Source organism: Natator depressus, chromosome 9, assembly GCF_965152275.1.
Source record: "Natator depressus isolate rNatDep1 chromosome 9, rNatDep2.hap1, whole genome shotgun sequence".
Taxonomy (NCBI): Eukaryota; Metazoa; Chordata; order Testudines; family Cheloniidae; genus Natator; species Natator depressus.
In genome coordinates this window covers 1,097,746-1,119,395 of record NC_134242.1, presented here as the reverse complement: position 1 = coordinate 1,119,395, position 21,650 = coordinate 1,097,746, and the positions used below count along the sequence as shown (strand labels likewise).

The following is a 21,650-nucleotide window of genomic DNA, read 5'->3' as shown; positions in this document are numbered from 1 at the left end:
CCTCTTATTCCCCCACCCAGACACACTAGCCAGGGTGCCAACCATCACAGCACTCACCCCCGCCCCATAGCAGACACGCGAGGACCCCCCAAGCAGAACACACAAAGCTCTGAGCCCTGCGAAATACATCTCCTTCGCACCCAGCTCCGATGGCGAGCCGAGAAGTGATGCAAGCCCTCGCCATGCGCTGCACCCCGGCAGTCCCATGGGACGCCCCCACCACACCCGGCACAACCTGAGAGCACCGATATCGAGCACAGAACCACCAGCACCAGCTCATTTCAATCAAAAGTGCCGCATCCTGACGACACAGATATAAACCGCTCCCCATCTGCATATAAGCGGTGAGCAGGGCCAGGCCCGGTGCACAGCGACAGACAGCCCACTAGGACCCCTGCCCGCCCACGGTCCTCCAGCAGCTGTCTGCACGGCCAGGACGAGCACAGGACGAGCACCATCTGGATCCACGGCCCAGCACAGCCAGGCACTGGAGCTGGGCAGGAGCAGAGTAAATTGGTTTGCCCCATCCCTATTCCACCGCTCGGGGGGTAGACACCTTGCGGCTCACCACAGCTCCAGGATACGTCCCCCTCCCACAGCACGTGCGTGGAGATGGATGAGCTGGGGCAGCCAGGGCTGCAGGGAAGGTCCCACGCAGTGTTCGTTCCACTGTAGCCCCGCTTCGTTCCCTCGTAGCTTCTGGGGGGAGGGAAAAGCTCCTCTGAGGCTGTAACTGTCCACTCAGGCCAATCTGCCCCGCACGGCCGCCTGTGTCACTAATGCCGTCCACACACAGCCACTCCCTTTGCTCAGGGCCACGCCGGAGCGCTCGGCTGACCCCTGCGGCTGGTCCACGGTGAAGGGACCACCACAGAGCTATTGTTTCTGAGCGTGCTCAGTGGTCCCTGCAGCTGCGCCCCGGGAAGCACGGGCTGCATGTTCCCGCCTGGGCTGTCGGAGCAGGCACGGGGCTGCAGCGGGGGCAGGCCGCACAGGGACATGGTGCATTCCTGCCAGAGTGCACACGCACAGCTGGACTCAGAGCCCACTGCGGTCAATGGAAATACTCCCGCTGACTTCGGTGGGCTTTGGGTGAGGCCCCAACACAACGAAGTCTACCCTGACCACCTCTGCCTCCAGGCCAGAGGCAGGGGATACGCGGAGGGATGGACAGGCGCAGGTTCATGCAGAAGAGGGAACAACACGCCCCGTTTTCCCAAGGCAAATGTGAATAATTCTGGGCAGCTTTTACCAAGGGGCTATGATCTCCTAGTGGCTCCAAGGCCTCGTCAGATCAAAGACTCTTTCAATGTGATTGCAAAGGGCACTTTGACCGACACTGATTCCACTGCAGGTCTTCAAGGCTTGGTATTTCCTTTGTGCGGGGGTTAGCCCTCATCAGGTCTTGTGTGCACAAAGATGAAGGCTCTGGCCTTCACCAGCTCTGTCAAGAGCAGGCTGAGCTCCCATAGAGAAGTGCAGGGGGTGGGCATAGACTTCCAACTTCAGACAGGGACTGTCTGTTTGGTTAGTGACAACAGTCTGCCCTCCGGGTGCTGCCAGGCCTGCACAATCCACATCCTTTCCCCTCAGCAAGATCACATCACAGTCGCCTCAGCCGTGTGCGCTGTAAGCCACAGCGCCGTCAAGAGCTGGCTACGCACAAAGCGTCTTCCCAGGCAAGAGCCGTTGCTGGTTCCACTGGGTCCTGGTCCAAGTCTGAAACGTGCCCAGCGGGTCCAGCTGAGAGCTGGCCAGCCAGGCCGGAGCAGCATGAAATGGTGATCTCTGCGCTGTCTGCCACCCAGAGAGTCCTGCCCCCTATATGCAAGCACTGCAGTCACAAGTGTGGTATAAACACCTAGACACACAGAGCTTAGCTCAGACAGCAACATGGCAAAGCAACAGGAGAGCATCTCATCACTGCTGCTAATTACCCAGAGAGTAACACGCACAGAACATATTAAATGCAGAAGATGTCAATAATCACCCAGATAAGCACCATTTCAGGAATGGGAGAAGGCAGCGGAGAGAGAGGAGATGCAGCTGCCCTGAATGACGAGAAAAGCAGAGACCTTCATGCCTGTATTTTGAACCATGGCCTCTGATTCTTGGCTACGACTGGCTGCTGGAAACTTGTGCGATCCAGCCAGGGGCAAGCACTAAGCAAAGCCCTGACAACAGCAAGGCCTCGCACACTCAGATCCCAACTCTGGCAAGGCTCTATGTGCAGGCTCACAGCCCTAGTCCATCCCTGGCAAGTTTGGGGCTTTTACTAAAAAAACGCTTTGACTTATCCAAGCACTTGCGCACACCCACACGTTATCTTAAGCGTTCTCAGCTGCTGAGAAGTATCGTCTCTGTAGCACTTGGGATTCTCCAAAATGGGCGAATACAATTTTGCCAAAGCTACGAAAAAAATAAAGTCAGTTTTGGACTCAGCAAAAAGAACATCCCAGGCCAGCTGCTCAGCGATGCTCAGTCAGTGCTGCCCCATGATGCACACACATCATACCATCCTCCCCCGCCCCAGACAGAGCGTACGGGAGAACGTGTGCGCACACTGTGGGTTACAAAACGGGGTATTTATTTGATCAAAAGCTTACAGTGCAGCTCCTGCTGCTCTCTGCAAATCAGGGTGTCTCCTGCCAGTTTCTAAAGGCACTGGCTGTTCTGTAATTCTGGCTGCTTCTTCTAGGGAGCGACTGCCCAACAATTCCTAGGCTCCGCTCTTCCCCACACATACGACAGCAGCACTGACTGCGAATTAACGTGCAGCCTTGCAGTGGCTGATCTCCTGACGGGCAGAAGGCTGCTCTGCATGCCCAGCTCATGCGTGCCGGGAGTTTGTACAAGCCGGTCAGGAACCATCAGGTGTTGCTGGCAGTGCTCAGCAGCAGCCAACGCTGCCAGGAGGAGGAATGGCTGGGAAGAATGGGCTGGCTGGACTCGGACAGGCCACAGGGACCACACGTGCAGAGGGTCTGTGGCCAGCGCCTGCCCTGAAGGAGGCTCCGTGCTCCCAATGGGAAGACACAGCACTGAATATAGCCATGGACTTTCCCCCAGGGAGGAAACAAACAGTGGTACTATCATGGCCAAACCGAATCTGCCCGAGCCCCTGGGGCGTTTCCCAGCCCCAAGACCCAGCCCCTGCACACTGTAACTGGCTCCGAGGCAATGCCAGAGGATCCACAACACCCTGGGTCCCCCAGTCTTTCCCCTGCCCAGCCGGAGAGCCCAGGGTGGCACAAGGGCCATGAAGATGGAGCCTGCCCGTGGCAGGCACAGCAACCACAGGCAAGCTCCAGCTCTAGACTGAGTCCTGAGCTGCTGGCACTCGGTTTTACACCCGACACTCGGGGGGAATTTGCCTGTGAAAGGAGCAAGTCAAATCAGAATAGAACGGAGCAGTATTAAAAGATAGGAAACAAAGGGTAGGAATAAATGGTCAGTTTTCAGACTGTAGAGAAGTAAATAGTGGTGTCCCCCAGGGGTCTGTTCTGGGCCCAGTCCTATTTAACATATTCATAAATGATCTGGAAAAAGGGGTAAACAGTGAGGTGCAAAATTTGCAGATAACTGTCTTGAATAGTTTTGTGTCAAGCCCAGGCAGACTGCGAAGAGCTACAAAAGGATCTCTCAAAACTACGTGACTGGGCAACAAAATGGCAGATGAAATTCAATGTTGATAAATGCAAAGTAATGCACATTGGAAACCATAATCCCAACTATACATATACAATGATGGGGTCTACATTAGCTGTAACCACCCAAGAAAGAGATCTTGGAGTCACTGGACAGTTCTCTGAAAACATCCACTCAATGGGCAGTGGCAGTCAAAAAAACGAACAGAGTGTTAGGAACTATTAGGAAAGAGATAGATAATAAGACAGAAAATATCATAATGCCTCTAATGCCACACCTTGAATACTGGGTGAAGTTCCAGTCACCCCATCTCAGAAAAGATAGATTAGTCGTGGAAAAGGTGCAGAGAAGGGGAACAAAAATGATGAGGGGTATGGAACAGCTTCTGTATGAGGAGAGATTAGAAAGACTGGGACCATTCAGCCTGGGAAAGAGACGGCTAAGGGGGAGATGATCAAGGTCTATAAAGTCATGACAGGTGTGGAGACAGAGAATCAGGATGTGTTATTTACTCCTTCACAACGCAAGAACTTGGGGTCACCCAATGACATTAACAGGCAACAGGTTGAAAACAAACTAAAGGAAGTATTTCTCCACACAACGCGCAGTTGACCTGTGGAACTCGTTGCCAGGGGACGTTGTGAAGGCCAAAACTATAACTGGGTTAAAAAAAAATAATCAGATAAGCTCATGGAGGATAGGTCCATCAATGGCTATTAGCCAAGATGGGCAGGGACACAACCCCATGCTCTGGGTGTCCCTAAACCTCTGACTGCCAGAAGCTGGGACTGGCTGGCAGGGATGGATCACTCGGTAATTGCCCTGTTCTGTTCATTCCCTCTGAAGCAGCTGGCATCGGCCACTGTCAGAAGACAGGACACTGGGCTAGATGAACCATTGGTCTGACCTACTATGGCTGTTCTTATCCCCCGCAGGCGTCCCCTCTGCCTTTTGTAGGGCACCTAATATCCATGCAAAGGGGTCCATGGAGAACTTTTAACCCCCTTGACTGCAACTGACCATTCCAGATGCATCCAAGTCAACCATTACCTACTGAGCTGCTCCAAGGGCCAGGTACGTGCCCCCCACAACCCCTGACTCCACCAGGACACCCATAGATCACAGCAGGTTGGCAGGAGCGCTGGCAGTGAGAGGATTAACAAACATCACAGGCATTACCAGCCTGGATCGGACCCAGGATCCATCTGGCCTAGTGTCCCCCCTCCAACAGTGGCCAGTGCCAGCTGCCCCACAGGGAGTTGCAAGAACCCTGCCACGGCTGTGATGGGATGGCCTGCGCTGGTTGCCTGCAGCCCTGCCTACGCCCTCAGATAATGTTCCAGGCTCGCTAGTCCAAGCCTGTCTGGGTGTGAATCCGCCACGGGCTGGCAGTGCTGCTGCTGGGCCCCATTTCTGCAGCCTGCAGGTGCCAGTCGTTTTCTGTCCACCCCGTCCAGACCCACCTGACTGGCAGAGACTCTCCAAGCGGGGACAGCGCTAGGATCAGCAGGATTTGGTGATCTATGAAATCAGGGGATTACATCTGAGCCATGAACCACGCCAGCCAGCACGCGCCTGCAACCAACGCCCTGCAGAGACCCCTTGGCAATCGCCCGCTGGGATCCATTCTGTCGCTGCCCCGGTCGGTGGCTCAGGCCACAGAGCTCTGGCCACGTTCTGCTGCTGGAGACTTCGTGCCATCCGGACCCTAGAGAGCCCCGGGAAATGCAGCAGTTTCCCCGTGCCGTCCTGCTGGCGAACCAGCCCCACAATGCGAGAGGCAGTACAGTGTTCTGCGCAGGGACCCATGGAGAAGACTTGCCATTAGCAGACCCACAGGGTGGCTCTGAAAATCACCCAGCTCTTGTTCACACTTGGGGTTCAGATAGTGGTGAGCTGCCGCCCTCCAGCAGGCAAGGAAATCTGCAGTCGGCAGCTCACCGTGACTGCAGGTAGGGCGAGCCCAGTGCAGACACTTCCGCCCTGATCTCTGCCTCAGCCTCCCCATTGCCGACATGGGGACAGCACTTCCCACAGCTGTGCACAAAGCGTCCAGCATCGCAGCCCACTGATCCGTCGCCCCCTGACCCCCCGGCGTCCAGACACGGCGCACAGTCCCAGCACAGGCCTCCACATGGCAATTGGCACATAGAATCATAGAATATCAAGGTTGGAAGGGACCTCAGGAGGTCATCTCGTCCGACCCCCTGCTCAAAGCAGGACCAATCCCCAGTTTTTGCTGCAGATCCCTAAATGGCCCCCTCAAGCATTGAACTCTCAACCCTGGGTTTAGCAGGCCAATGCTCAAACCACTGAGCTATCCTCCCCCACCCAAAGAGAACTTGGAGATGCTGGCGATTGAACCCAGGGCCTCCTACGTTTAAAGCACACGCGCTGACACAAAAAGCCACGCTCTGGGCTTTGGCTGTTCCTTCCCCCAGGGACAGTTCACAGGTTCCAACCCCCGAGGGCTGCCTCCGCAGGCGGGGTGTTCCCCACAGACCAGCAGGGCTGGTACGTGCCAAGGAAGCACTCCGAAGGGAAGTGCAGAGCATAGCCCAAGACAGGAGTGATCTGGCACAATGGGCGAGACCAGCAGCCCCGGCTCTTCCTCGGGGGTGGGGTCACAGCACTCAGGACTGGACATTTCCCACCCTGTGCATCTTTCCGCTCACCCGTGAAGACGAGGCTCTGCCCTGTGCACTGACGGGAAGGGCCCCACACACGGCGACAGCAGCAATGCGATCCCACTGCCTGGGGGCAGGCCATGCAGAGACTGCCGGATGGAGGACTCCACGGCAGCTCTCATCCCAATGGCTCCATGTCCACAACCGTGTGTGGAGGGGGCGCAAAGGGGCCAGGACTGCACTGTAGCCCTGAGGCCCTGCAGCATGGCCTGGAGCGGGGATCTGCCCCCCAGCTCAGTTGAACACCTTGTTCAGGAAGTCCAGCTTCGTGCAGGGGGTCGGGGTCTAGCTGTGAGCCAAGCAGCGTCTCCTGTCAGACCCTCGTCCTGTCACTCCTGGCTCTACGCCTGCAGCCTGTGGAGTCTGCCTGCACATCCAAGAGGGCTGTTGATGCAGCCATGTGGCCAGAAGGTAGGAGGTTTGGAATGGTCAGGCCACTGGCGTGCGGGGACCACTGCCTCTCTGGCTGACCAATGTCCCATTGTTTCCTAGTGCTCCCCTGGTGGGCTGTCTCTTGTGTCGTACTTCGATTGTAGCCTCTGGGGGCAGGAACTGTCTTTCTGTCCCGTGTTTGTGCAGCGCTGGGGCCTGGTCCATGGCCGGGGCTCCTGGGCACCACGGCAATGCTAATAATAAATGATAATCACTCTCAGTGAGCTCAGGAGCTGGCACGGAAGCCCAGCTGCTGGATGAAAAGCATCATCCCCAGCCCTCTGCCGGCCGGTGCACACGTTACTAAGCAGCACACCCGATTAGCTGGAACGCTAAGCAGGTGCAATAAGCTTTGTAAAGATTATGACTTTGCATAAGTGCTTCCTTGCGCAGAACCCCATCTGCTAATATAAACCTTGGGGCTGAGTTGATGCCACCCCCACAATCCCCTACACTAACACAGATGCACCAGCCCAGGTGTTAGTCCCCTTACATGCAGAGAACATGTGACCAGGTACCTGACTGTCCTTAAGGGGCCCCACCTGCAAACCTCACACACAGTCCCTGTATAACCCACATCCTGTTGGGGACCAAGGGCTGGCGGCATCAGACCCCAGTGCTGCCACTACGATCCTACCGGCACGTTCTAGCTTAAGGGACAGTCCTGCGCAGATGCTGAGTGCCCTCAACTCCCACTGGAGCCAAGGGCAGCTGAGCGTGCTCAGCACCTGGCTGGATCAGCCCCTTCCTGTGGCCGGTCTTGCAGAGACATTTGTAATCCCCTGTACCGTGTGTCTGATGCAAGTGGAGCAGGAAGTACAGCATGTCTGAGCCATGAAAAGAACCTGGGTCAAAACACAGCAGCTGGCAGAAAAGGGCGAGCCCAGCTCAGGAAAGGGTACGGGACACACCCAGCTTTACATTTCAATGGTATTTAATAACATGCCAGAGGAGGGACCCGTGCAGGCTCCCCACATCCTCTCCCACCCACGGTGCATCCATGCCACAGAAAGCAGCATCCGCACCCCACTGAGTACGTCGATATTGTGTTGTCCACTCCACCGCCAAAGCAAACCTGCCAGGGCATGGCTGGGCCACAATGCTGGGATCCCAGGGGAGAGCTAAACATACAGAGCATCACCTGCAAGTAACAAGCCGCAGTGCAACGACATGAGCCAGCACTGCTCAGGAGAGGTGCCATCCCCAGCCAACGCAACAGAAACCTCAGCAACTCGCTCTCGGACAGGCTGAGAGACTGTCATGCTCTGGAAATGCACTTGTCCAACACAAACATCACCCAGGCATTGTTTCAGCATGAGTCAGTGACTGGAAACACTCCAGTACCACCCTGTTTTGCTGTTTGGAGGTTTCCCCTAACTCTGCAGGATATGAGCGCAGGCTCGGGGCCGTTTCCTTTCTGCTTCTCTCTTACTGTTACATTTCCTGCAAGCATTTGTATTGATACTGCCCAGCAGCTCAGTGCTCCTGGCTTCTGCACTGACAGCATTTTATGGTTACAAAGCCTAAAAACAGAAAACAGAAATGCAAATGGATGGAGTGAGCGAGAACCTGTGTCCTAGACCCCGGGAGGCATGCAGGGGAACAGCAGCATTTCACCTTGGTGTTGAAAAAATGATTCTGATTAAACACTCCCCATCTACTCTGACAGGGGCTGTGTGTGTAGATTCATAGATCCCGAGGCCAGAGGGAACTTTGTGCTCAGCTAGACCGACCTCCTGTATAACACAGGCCAGAGAACTGCCCCAGCATAGAGAAGATCTGTTAGAAAAACATCCAGTCTTGATTTAAAAAATGTCAGCGATGGTGGATCCACCACAACCCTTGGTAACTTGCTCCAGTGGTTAATTACTGTCACTGTTAAAAATTTACATCTTATTTCCAGTCTGAATTTGTCTAGCTTCAAATTCCAGCCAGTGGATCCTGTTAGACCTGTCTCTGCTAGACTGAAGAGTCCATTATTAAATCTTTGTTCCCCATGTAGATACTTACTGACTGGCATCAAGTCACCCCTGAATCTTCTCTTTGTTAAGCTAAATAGACTGAGCTCTTTGAGTCTCTCACTATGAGGCATTGTCTCTAATTCTTTTTTCTCTGACCCCTCTCCAGTTTATCAACATCCTTCTTGAACAGTGAACCCCAGAACTGGACACAGTATTCCAGCAGCAGTCACACCAATGCCAAATATAAAGGTAAAAGAACCTCTCTGCTCCTACTCGAGAGTCCCCTGTCTGTGTGTCCTAGCTAGGTGACCAGATAGCAACTGTGAAAAAACGGGACAGGGGGTGGGGGGTAACAGGCGCCTATATAAGAAAAAGTCCCAAAAAACAGGACTGTCCCTATAAAAATGGGACATCTGGTCACCCAAGTCCTAGCCCATTTTGTTATTGTTGATTACATGAGCTCTTTTGGCCCCAGCATCACACTAGGATCTCATGTTCACCTGATTATCCACCATGACCATCAAACCTTTTTCAGAGTCACTGCTTCCCAGGAGAGAGCCCCCCATCCCATATGTCTGGCTGACATTCCTTGTTCTTAGAGGTTTCCATCTGCATTTAGCCGTATTGAAACCCATATTATTTGCTTGTGCCCAGTTTACAAAGCGATCCAGATTGCTCTGTATCAGTGACCTGTCCTCTTCATTATTTGTCACTCCTCCAATTTTTGTGTCATTTTAATTCCAGATCATTGAAAAAAATGTTAACCAGCACAGGGCCAAGAATCGATCCCTGTGGGACCCCACTGGAAACACACTCGCTCAGTGATGATTCCCCATTTACAGTCACAATTTGAGACTTATCAATTGGCCAGTTTTTAATCCATTTAATGTGTGCCGTGTTAATTAATTGTTGTTTAATCAAAATTGTGTGGTACCCAGTCAAAGACCTTACAGAAGTCTAGGTATATTACATCAACACTATAATCTAAATCTATCAAACTTTCTAGAAATCCATGTTGATTTGTATTAGTTACATTACCCTGCTTTAATTCTGTATTAATTGAGTCCCATATTAGCCATTCCATTATCTTGCCCACGATCCATGTCAGGCTGACAGATCTAGAATTATCTAGGTCATGCCGTTTACAGTTTTTAAATATTCCAGTCTTCTGGAAGTTGCCTTGTGCTCCAAGACTTACTGAAAAGCAACATTAATGTCTAGCAAGCTCCTCCGCCAGCTCTTTTAAAACTCTTGGAGGCGAGTTACCTGCTGATTGCAAAATGTCTAACTTTAGTAGCTTCTGTTTAACATCCTCCAGAGATATTGGTGGAATGGAAAGAGTGTTATCATCACCATATGATGAGACTGCATCATCTCATTTCCCTTAATATAGCATAGAAATATTTATTGAACACTTCTGCCTTTTCTGCATTGTTACTGAAAATTCTACCATTTCCATCTACTAATAGACAAATATTATCAGGATTATTTTTGTTTCTAATATATTTTAAAAACTCCTTCTTACTGTGATTAACTCTGCTTGGCATAGACTTCTCCTTGTGTCCCTCTGCTTTCCTTATCAATTTTCTACAATTCCTAACTTCTGATTTATCTTCATTACTATCAACTTCCCCGTTTTTCCATTTGTCATATATTATTATTTTTATAGCTGCCTTCACTTCCCCTCTAAACCAGGTCAGTTTTTTAACCAGCATGGCCTTCTTCCTCAGTTGTGGGATTGTGCCTTTTGGGGCATCTAGTTTGGTGTTCTTAAATGATTCCCAATTATCATTCAGATTTTTCTGATGAAATTCTTCCTCTCAGTTGATTTAGCTCATAACTGTTTTCGGCTTTGTGAAATTGGCCCTATTAAAGCACCAAGTGTATATATGATTGGTCTTGACTTAATTCTATTTGCACATTATAAATGTGATCAAGTCATGATCACTTGTACCTAAGCTACCATTAACTTTAACAGGTTACAAGTAACACGATGGCCCATAAGACACAGTGAACATGTGATCACAGGCAACAGGGCAGAGGTGATTTGACTCCGGATGGACAGGGAGAATGGGGTCAAAGGAAATCTGACGAATACATGGGTAAGGGAAACCCCAGGCCCACTGATGGCATGAACTCAGGCACCTCCAGGCCTTGTCTGCACTATGGGATTCTCTGTGTGTTTTTCTGCACAGCTGTGAGCATGCCGGCGTTTTTACTGCTGTGTTATTTAGCCTTGCCCCGGGCAGGTTTTCATGACCCGCTACTCAAGATGCCTGAGCCCTGCTTGTCATTGTGCTGACACTGCGGCTAGCATGAGAGGCATTGCACTTCCTAGCACAGTCAGAGCCGCAGCACATGGGCCTGGGCACGGCCACGGCTCGCACAAACGCGATCTGACCCCAGGCGAACGTGCACCTTGCTGCTGGACATGGATCGCAGAACCCTGGGCAACCACCTGGGGGCCAATCCGTGAAACACCACTCTGCCAGCTTCACTCTGGGGCTGCAGCACCATCGCACCCACAGAGGGGACCTGTCAAAGCTGCAAGGGAGCAGGAAGTCACAAGGGAAAAGCAGGGTCCCCCCAGACCTGTAGGCAGCACAGCCTCAGGAACCGCAAGCAGCGCCTTCAATCCATCCCTGGGTCACAGGGCACACGAGAAAGGACCTGGCTGCAGTTTTGATGCCCTGTTTTTCTGTATAAATAACGCACCATTTTCGTCTTGCTTAGAATTGGCAGAAATGACATCAGGATCCTAGCTCCTGTTCTTGTGTTGTTTGTTTGGTTTCTGTTTGCCAAGTCTTCCACCAAAGGGGGTTTCAGTGCTAACGAGCAAGAGGAGTTCTGCAGGAGTGGGTGCCCTGGCTACCCCATAGCTCTCCATGCCCTGGATGGCTGGAGGATAGAGTCTTGGGTTTTTAATATGGATAAAAACAACAATATGGATAATCCAAACCAAACATGAGAGGATCAGTCAGAAGCAAAAACTGGTCTGAAAACATGAAATAGGGAAATAAATAACCACCCACCCAGCCTGTCACTGCCATGAATATTCGCTGGACACCACACCCCAGTCTGCTACCATGCAGGTGCTTTCCTTTGACAGCAGAAAGTAAAGCACTATACCCTTATTCAGCCCTCCCGGGATGGCCAATCGTTCATGGACCTGGCCCGAGAACCACGACTTGCCTTTACAAGATCACTTGCAGAGAGGGGTTAGCAAGCTACATCCTCCAGAGCTACCCATAAGGCTGCTCCGGCCTCAGCCACCACACACAGGGCCATTCTACCTCTGAGGCATTCCCGGAAAACAAAGACACATTTTGTTCCATGCACACAGACTCCTGGAGTCTACACTGCGAACACTGTACAATGATCTCAGTCTGACGTTAACCTTGAAATCTGACTCTGCAACACCGTAGCTAGTCCCTGTGGTGTATTAACGTGATATGACAGGTGGAGCTGGATTTACTGCTCCGGGCCCTGAAATCCTCCACACGTGCCCAGAACAGGTACAGCAACAAGGCAAGCTCCCCACACGCCTGACCTGGAGGGGTCCCCCGAGGGGAGCACAGTGTCTAGGTCCCTGTCTGCAGAGAGTCCAGACACAGGGCAGATGAGAGCCATTCTCAGATTCATACCCAGAGCCCCCTGTCCAGTGACTCCTGTATCCAGCCCAATAGTTGAGGCCCTACCAAATTCATGGTCTATTTTGGTCAATTTCACGATCAGAGGATTTTAAAAATAGTAAATTTCATGACTGCAGCTACTTAAATCTGAAATTTCACGGTGTTGTAATTGTCGGGGTCCTGACCCAAAAAGGAGTTGTGGGGGAGTCGCAGGGTGACTGCAGGGGGGTTGCGGTACTGCCACCCTCACTTCCGTGCTGCTGCTGACGGCAGCGCTGCCTTCAGAGCTGGGCGGCCAGAGAGCGGCGGCTGCTGGCTGGGAGCTCAGCTCTGAAGGCAGCGTCACCACCAGCAGCAGCGCAGAACTAAGGGTGGCCTGGTGTGGTGTTGCCCGCCCCCCCTTACTTCTGCACTTCTTCCTGCAGAGCTGGGCCCTCAGTCAGCAGCCACCGCTCTCCAGCCGCCCAGCTCTGAAGGCAGCAGCGCAGAAGTGAGGGTGCACTGGTACGGCATCGCCAGCCTGATTTCTGCACTGCTGCCGCCGAGGTGCTGCCTTCAGGGCTGGGCACCTGGCCAACAGCCGCCGCCCAGCTCTGAAGGCGGTGGAGACGTAAGAGTGGCAATACTGCAACCCCCCTAAAATAACCTTGCAACCTCCCAGCAACCCCCTTTTGGGTCAGGACCCCAATTTGAGAAACACTGGTCTCCCCCATGAAATCTGTATCGTATAGGGTAAAAGCACGCTAAAGACCAGATTTCACGTGTTTTTCATGGCCGTGAATTTGGTAGGGCCCTACCAAGAGCATGCGCAGAGCTGGCTTGGGAGCACCTGGCCACTCGGCCCAGGCTGCTGCAGAGCAGCCAGCTACTGAGGGCTTAAATGTGGCCACTGAGCCGGCTTCGGACAAGTGACCTAGAAGTGACAACGCAGCGCCATAGCCCATTGCCATTCCTCTCCCTGAGCTATGCACCAGCCTCACAAGGGCGCAGCAAACAGCCGCTTTCGTTTCAGCTCCGCTCACAAAACTGTTAAAAAAACAAATAGTGTTAAATGGAAAGGGATCCATTTAGCCAGAACACGTCCCCCACACGGTCCGACTGGCTTCGCCAACCCCGGAGAGCGAGAAGGGTTGTGTGCAAAGATGAGCCCCGGTCTCGCAGTCATGACTCTCTGGATGGGTGCAGGGATTCGACTGCAGGGTGGGAGCCAAAGTCAGAGAACAAATGGTACTGTGGCTCCATATACAGTCTCTCTCAATCAGAGCAAATTTGCTCTAATTACAAATAAGATATTTTCTGCCAACCCAGCAAACTCAGCCAGGGTCCTGAAAGTCAAGACTGGTTATTCCTGGCCTGTGCGTTCTCCCTGGGAACACAGATCTACAGCAGGAGCTCAGGGGACAGCTGGTTGGCGATTTGTCAGGCAGGTTGCATGCAGCTCATTCTCCCACGGCTCTCGTCACGAGGGTGCAAGCGGCACACTGGTGTCACGTAGGCCTCTGCACAGTAAAAATACCCCCCGGTGCCAGTCACCGTTCGACCTATCCAGCAATGCTAGTGCACCCAGCTTCCATACCACCTCTGGGGGAGGGTGTGTGGCCAGAGACTGTTGCACTTCAGCTAGCCCCCGATGGCCTTTGATCCCGTGGGGACGGTTGCCAGGTGGCATAGGTGAGAGCAGCCCCAGGGCTGGGGGGGCAGGGCTATGTGCTGAAAACCAGGAAGCCCCAAGCCTCCCGCCTGCTGCACAGAGTCTCGTAGCAGGAGAGAATCTGGGTCTTTAATTTCCAATATTAAGAAAAATCCATTTAGACTTATAAATAACAAATCTTAAACATTGGCACATTTCCTTTGGGCACAAGCCTGCCGCTGCCTGTCCGTTATACAGACTGGGCGTGGGAGCAGAATCCACGCCATGTCTGTGCACCCAGCACTGAATTTATCATGGCTCCGGCCAGCCAGTAGCACACATAGTACGGCTGGGCTCCCCTCAGAAGAAGATTTAATTATTAATGCCCATTACTAACAGTTGAAATGGGAAAAGAAGAGACATGAAGAGCTGTTAATTGCTGATCTTTCCCTGAGCACACACTCATTACAACCAGCAATTCCAGTCTGGGGAGCAGAGCCGCTCCACCTGAGAACCCTCGTGCAAGCCAATCTGGTACAACCAACACATCAAGGCATCTCACGGTGAGGATCTGGCTCAGCCTCGATTACAACGAAATTTGAGATTCGTCTTTTGAACAGACAAGGCCAAACTAAATCAATTTCCTTGCGTACTAATCAGAACATTGAGAATTTCAGTTTAGAGGAGACATCCTCAAAGGGGATCTGGAAATGACACCGCAAGAACCTGCTTTGCTCCTTTAATCTGACTGCACTGTGCGGAAAGCCGGCCACACGCATCACAGGCACAAAGGGAGTGATGCTGCTGACTCACGTTGCACAGCACCTTACTAGTCTCTAATGAAAAATGCTGTGTCAGAGCTAGGAATTACTATTGTTACAGGCAGGAAGTTACGGCTGAATTTGACAGCCGGCGTGCGCGCTCCTGCTGCATTCAGAGATGAGGAACAGTGCCCACGGGGTAGCAGTGTTCCCCTGGCCCCCCGAGGAGTCAGACACAGCAGAGCAAACCCTGAAGTCCCTTCTAGGCCGTAATTCAGCAAAGCCCTTGCCCAGGTCTCATGGAAGGTCCATAGGAGTGGCAGGTGCTCAGCACACTTGTAAATCAGGCACCTAGAGACAGGTGCCCGAGGACAGAGTTCGAATTCTGTCTACGGGCCACCAATGGAGCTTTGCTCCAGCGACCTGCCCGAGTTCACCTCGATCCGTGCCGGGATTAGAACTTGGGGGCTCCTGGTGTCAAGCTGTCCTGCAGCGGCTCCAGGTCATGGCTACCAAGCTCCGGGCAGACTGTTAGGAACCAGGGCACAAACCCCAGATTGGCTGCGAGTTCTACACTTAGATTTCACCGACCAATTAGCAAGTGTAAACTCCCCAGCCACTGTAACAGTCTTCACATGGAGTCACAGACGGTCTCCTTGGGTACTCCAATCTGTCTCTCCACCTAGGTGTGACAGATGGTCTCTGACACCAAGGATCACAACAATATTCAGGTTACTCCCAGTCCCAAAGGACCAGTCACTTTCCCAAGGCACCTTAGATCCTATAACAAAAGACAATGCTTGTAGCCAATCTTATAATAAACCAACTAAAGATGTATTAAATAGGAAAAGGAAACAAGAGCGTAAAGAACAAGGTTAAAGCAGGTAAATTTACATACACAAATAAGCTACCATCTTAAGTTTCAAAAGGTACTGGAAGCTTCTATAAAAAGCAAGCTCTATATGTCCTTTAGGGCTAACCCAAGCTAAGCACTGGGGTTCTCTTGCTTGTGCCTAGAAACCTTGCCCCCAGAGTCCAGTCCTCCTTCTTAGGGGGTTTTATTCCCATCCCCCCATGTGCCCTGAGCTGTGACCTCAGCTGATGGGAGGAAGCCACTTGCAAGACTCATCTTCATTGGGGTGGGGGAAGAGCAGAGCAACAAAGTCTTTTATCCTCTTTAATGTCCCACACTAGCCCGTCTGGTGTCGATGGGCCTTCCTCGTTGGCCAGGATGGTCTCCTTCTGTTGGAGACCAGCACTTTACACTAGTTAATGTCCCTCCCCCGTCTGGTGATTACGCAGTCACAGGGGCTTACTGTATCAATGCTTACATAGAATATCTGCATCCCATGTTACATGGTAATATGTGAGATTAATGTAAGCAGCAACTCACAAGCATTCAATACAGTCTAAACACTAAACCCATAACACCCAGATGAGCCAGTTCGGTTCGAGCTGTGGGTGTGTCCGTGCTCAGTTGGGACCTGGGGACCTTGGCATGAGCTGGCACCTGGTCTGCCAGCTCGCTCCAGCTCCCTGGTCTGCACTCAGATCACTCCCCTTCACCTCTCTTCAATAACAACTTTCTCTCTGCACACGAAGGAGCCTGGCATTGCCCTCACACCACCGTCTTTATGGTTTGTGTTTTAGGCTCGTCTGTCCCCAAAGCTGGGGTGAAGTTGTGGGGCATCGTCAAACTCAAAGCCACTGTCTGAAGCATTTCTTCCCTGACACCGTTACAGGCCTCGTGTATGGTCACTAGAGGTGAGAGAGGCAGAGACACATCCCTTGGGCTGGCAGTTCGGTTACTCTGTGCCCAGGACAGGCCCTTGTGCACAGCGGTGCCGCTGTGTCCCCGAGCAGCCAGCCAGCCAGGCTCCCAGTCTCTGTGGCTCTTTCGCACAGCAGCATGGGCGGGGTTTGGTTTTATATAAGAGTTTGTAACCCCCATGAACCTGGCAGGAGGGGGAGTGGTGGGTGGGCGTGGCAGCAGGGACAGGGAAAGACCCTGACATACCTTCAACTCCTTTAAAACAATGAATCAGGTTCCCGTTGCATTGGATGGTCGTGCATCACCATGGATGCTGTGCAGCTTGGAGCTCGCTTGAGGCTCCGGGGCCACGTCACCCTGATCACGCGAGACCAAGCTGATGGAATGGCTCAGCTCCCAACACACCGGGCTCTGCTGAAAACGAGGCTACTTACTGAGGTGCCAAGGGGGAGCTCCGTGAATCTCTGGGCCTAGTGGGTGCACACTCAGCTCTGGCTGTGACGGGGGACGCCAGAGCTCTGTTAACTCTACTTCCCAGCTGCTGGGATTTGCAGTGAAGGGCGACAGCCCTGGAAAACCCTGGCCCCTCGTTATCCACAAGCCTGGCCCAGTCAAGGAAGCGAAAACATCCATTTCCTACACCTCGCTGATGGCCTGAAACCTGACCCACATTTCTGTCTCTGAAAAGGAAACGGGACCTCACTCTGCACTGGCTCAGTCTGGGCTTCCTGCTGAGCACAAGCGACTCAACAGTGCCAAGAGACACCCAGGTCGGACAATTACTTTGTGAGGAGTTCATTAGCGTGTGAATCCAGATCCATGATCCCACTGAGCTCATGTTGCAAGAGGACTCCCAATGTGAAACCAAGGCACAGCTTGGAGATGGACCCTAATCTCACAGAAAAACACTTCAAGAGGATTATCGTGTTTTAGCAACCAGGCCAAGTCCCAGGCCAGTGACTCTCACAGGAAGCAGTCACGTTTCCTTAAAGAAATCCCAGCACTCTCAGAAGCGGTTACACATATTTAAAAAGATCATACTGTGGTCTGAAGCCGTGTGAATGTCTCTAGCTCTAGTGATCCCAGATGCTGTGTCAGGGATAGAGAGAAGGGAAAACGGTTTCTCTCCCTATTTTCCTTTGTCGATTTCTACATGGGGTGTAGGGTCAGTCAGGGGCTCCTCGGAGTCACTAGCTACCCAGCCAGGCTCCCCATTGGTTATGTGACTCTTTCACCCGGCAACAGTGGAGAGAAACCAACACAAAGACACTGGAAATGCCGTTCGCTTGCCCCTGCCAGGCCTTGTGACTGTGACTGGAAACATTTTTGGCTCTGTTGGAGCAGGCTGTGGCTTGAACTCCTGAATTCTCCACCTGGGTCGAGCTTGCAAAGCAGGATTATTGAGAGTTTTATCAGTGTGTAGTCTCCAGCATTCGTACAAATATGTCTTAGAGCAAAGGACATTTTTCAGTACAAAAATCATCGACTGCAACTGAAATCAGCACCAGCAAGAGCAGTAGCCTCCAGCACATGTGGGAAACCCACATCTACACAACATGCAAGTCAATATATTCCCAGCCCGTACACTCAGCACTCCGGCAGGACCCTTCAGGCAGTTCAAAGCCTCGCTTTCCTCCCTTTTGTTCTGTGCCTGCAGTGGAACGAAAGAACCGATCAAGTGCAAGGAGCCAAGAGTGGCCCCTAATATGGAGGTGCTCACCGTGTTTGGGGTCAGGGATTCCCTGGCCGGGGTCACTTTTTAGCACGGAATGTGGTCTGAAATCGGTGCAGGAAGTGGAGGGTGAGACCCATTTACACCTAGCATCACCACGATGCCATGCACGCAGCCCCCGAGGTGAGCAGAGAGGCCAGGAGGATGGCCGCACTGCACAGAGCCTGTGATTAGAACTTGGTTCGGCTCAGTGGTCAGACTAGCAAAACACACATGCAGCTGTCACACCTGGCACCCACCTTGGCAGGGAAACCGCTGCTGCTCTGACTGACAGAACTGAATCTTTGTAGCCAAGGTTTTGGATGGAGACGCCCAGAGTTAGGCTCCTAAATCCAGCCGTAGGCACCTAAAGAGAAGCGGCCTTAGCACCCACAAGTCACAGCGACTCCTCTGGGAGCAGCATGGCCGGGAGCCAGGCCACGTCCAGGGAGCCTATGTACAGACTTCAGGAACTCAGCTTTGCAAGTTTTGGCCTCTCTGTCCAAAGTGACACATGGAGTTAATGACTTAGGCAAAGAACAGCGTCCTGTATGTTTCTCTTCACACAGACACCAGACTCTGAATATCCCCAATACACAGCCCCAGTAAGCAGGACTCATGGGATCTCTGTACTTTGCTCTGCAGAGTAAGTCTCCATGTGAGCAAAGCACAGGAACGCCAGCTGCTGTCTCGCCACCTCTGCTGAGTGCCACACACATTAGCATACCTGTAGACAGGCTGCATCTCTCTGGCTATCCCGATGACGGCTCCTTGCAGGAAATGGTCAAACTCCTCAAACAGCTCTCGGATGTTGGTCTCGTACTTCAGGTCCAAGTCCAGCTGGATTATCCGTTCTACCTCTGGAAGAGAGAGAGAAGAAAAATCAGCAACACAAGGTGACAAACTCACGCAGCTGTAAATCCATGGGGATGTCAATGGGGCTACGCTGATTTACTCCACCTCAATAGATGGGGGACCAATCTCCTCGGGGACAGGCTAGCCACAGCAGTAAGGAGGGGGTTAAACTATCAGCATCAGAGGAGGGTAAAAACAGGGAAAACACGAACCTTCAGTCAACACAAAATTGAGATGAAGACGACAAAATTAATGAAGGAACCAAAGGCTGTGAAAAGAAGAAATTTTTAAACTGCCAACACACCAGTGCGAGGAGCCTGGGTAACTGCCAAGAGGAATCGGAATTGCTCATCGTTAAGGCTACAATTTTGACACGGAAGTAGCCGAAGTCACGGACTCCGTGACTTCCAAAGACCTCCGTGACTTCAGCCTCGGCAGCTGGGAGCTGCAGGGTCCCGCTGCCTCCTGCAGCGGCAGGGAGCTGTGAGGTACCCCCCTGCCCCGCCTGAGGCAGGAGGGTACCCTGCAGCTCCCAGCCACCAAGGGCAGGAGGGTACCCCGCAGCTCACAGCCACCAAGGGCAGCAGAGGTCCCCAAGCTCCCAGCTGCCACAGGCAGGAGGGTACCCCGCAGCTCCCAGCCACCAAGGGCAGGAGGGTACCCCGCAGCTCCCAGCCTCTGCAGAGGACAGGACGATCCACGCAGCTCCCTGCCAGCCGTGGCAGCAGGGGGACACCCACACCTCCCTGCAGCTGCTGTGGAGCAGGGGGACCCCAGCTGCTCCCCGGCCATGGGGCAGGGGGACCCCAGCGGCTCTTCACCGCCTCTGGGAAGGAGGACGACCCTGGCAGCTCCTTGGACACTGCCGCAGTTATTAGTTATTATTATCCCTGACAAAATCTGAGCCTTACTCATTGTGAGCGTAAATGCCACCTAGCTGGCATTGCTGACACTGGGTGGGGTGATGCCAATGACTGCGCTGTTACAATCAGTGGTTATCACCTACTGAGGAAGGACTGAGCAGGCAAAAGGGAGGGGGAGGGGAGGGGCACTCTGTGTCAAAAATGGTATCAGCTGTGTCTGGGTCACTGATAACTCAGAAGACAATGCTCTTGAATGCTTATGGATCAATGTCCAATGGATCAAGCACAAGATGGGGTATTAGCTGGTGTCTGCTACAGACCCCAAATCACACTAGAGAACAGGATGACAGGCTCTTTATGCACCTATCTGTAATGTTTAGGAAGAAAAGCTGAGTGATCAAGGGGAACTTCAATTTGAGCGGCATACATTGCAGGTCTCATGTTGCCAGTACTAAAACATCCTTGGAATTTCTAAACATTATAGATGACAATTTCCTAACTCAACATGGGGGAATTCTTTATTAGGCTTTGTCCTAACAGATCACAGAACTAAAAGTTAATGGTAACTCAGGTATAAGACACCATGATTGGATCACATTTATAATGTCCAAGAACAATGAATTCCAGACCAGTTATATATACTTGTGTTTTAATGGGACCAATTTCACAAAGCTGAAAACGAATATGAGACAAATCAGCTGGGAGGAACAATTTAATCAGAAAAATCTGAATGATAACTGGGAATTGTTTAAGAACACCTTACTAGCTGCCCAAAAAACCACAATCGAGGAAGAAGGCTGTACCAGTTTAAAAAAACCACCTGGGTTAGAGGATAAGTGAAGGCACCTATAAAAAATAATATGTGTTTACACACATACACCACAACAAATCGAAGAATGGGGAAGTTGATAGTCATGAATATATATCAGAATTTAGGAACTGTAGAAAATTGATAAGGGAAGCAAAGGAACATAAGAAGTCTATGGCCAGCAGAGTTAAGGACAATAACAAAGTGTTTTTAAAAACATACCAGGAACAAAAAGAATCCTGACAATGGTATTGGTTCGTTACTAGATGGAAATAGAAGAATTATCAACAGTAATGCAGAAAAGGCAGAAGCATTCCATAAATATTTCTATTCTGTATTTAGGGAAAAAAACAGATTTAGGCAATCTCATTGTATGGTGATGATAACACTCTTTCCATTCCACCAATGTATCTGGATATTAAATAGATGCTATTAAAGTCAGACATTTTAAAATCAGCAAGTCAGGATAATTTGCATCCAAAAGCTTTAAAAGAGCTGGCTGAGAAGCTCGCTGGACTGTTAATGCTGATTTTCAATAAGTCTTGGAGGACTGGGGAATTTCCAGAAGACTGGAAGAAAGCTAATGTTGTGCCAATATTTTAAAAGTGTAATCAGGATGACCTGTGTAATTATAACTCCGTCAGCATGATATCAACCCCAGGTAAGATAATGGAGTGGCTGATGTGGGATTCGATTAATAATTAAAGTAAGGTAATGTAAGTAATGCAAATCAACATGGGTTTATGAAAAACAGATCCTGTCAAATTAAGTTTATATATTTTTGATGAGATTACAAGTTTGGTTGATAAAAGTAATAGTGTTTACATAAGAAATTAAGAATGACCCTACTGGGTCAGACCAAAGGTCCATCTAGCCCAGTATCCTGTCTAC

The 21,650-nt window shown here is 51.5% G+C and overlaps 1 protein-coding gene across 2 annotated transcripts in view; it reads right to left on the bottom strand.

The window, feature by feature from the left end:
* The window catches only part of XXYLT1 (xyloside xylosyltransferase 1), a 100,525-nt gene that overhangs the window by 20,286 nt on the left and 58,589 nt on the right, over positions 1-21,650 (bottom strand). For both annotated transcript variants that reach the window (XM_074963318.1, XM_074963317.1), the window contains exon 3: positions 18,961-19,093. In XM_074963318.1, coding sequence (XP_074819419.1) covers positions 18,961-19,093 — 133 coding nt within the window. The remainder of the gene's footprint in view (positions 1-18,960; positions 19,094-21,650) is intronic.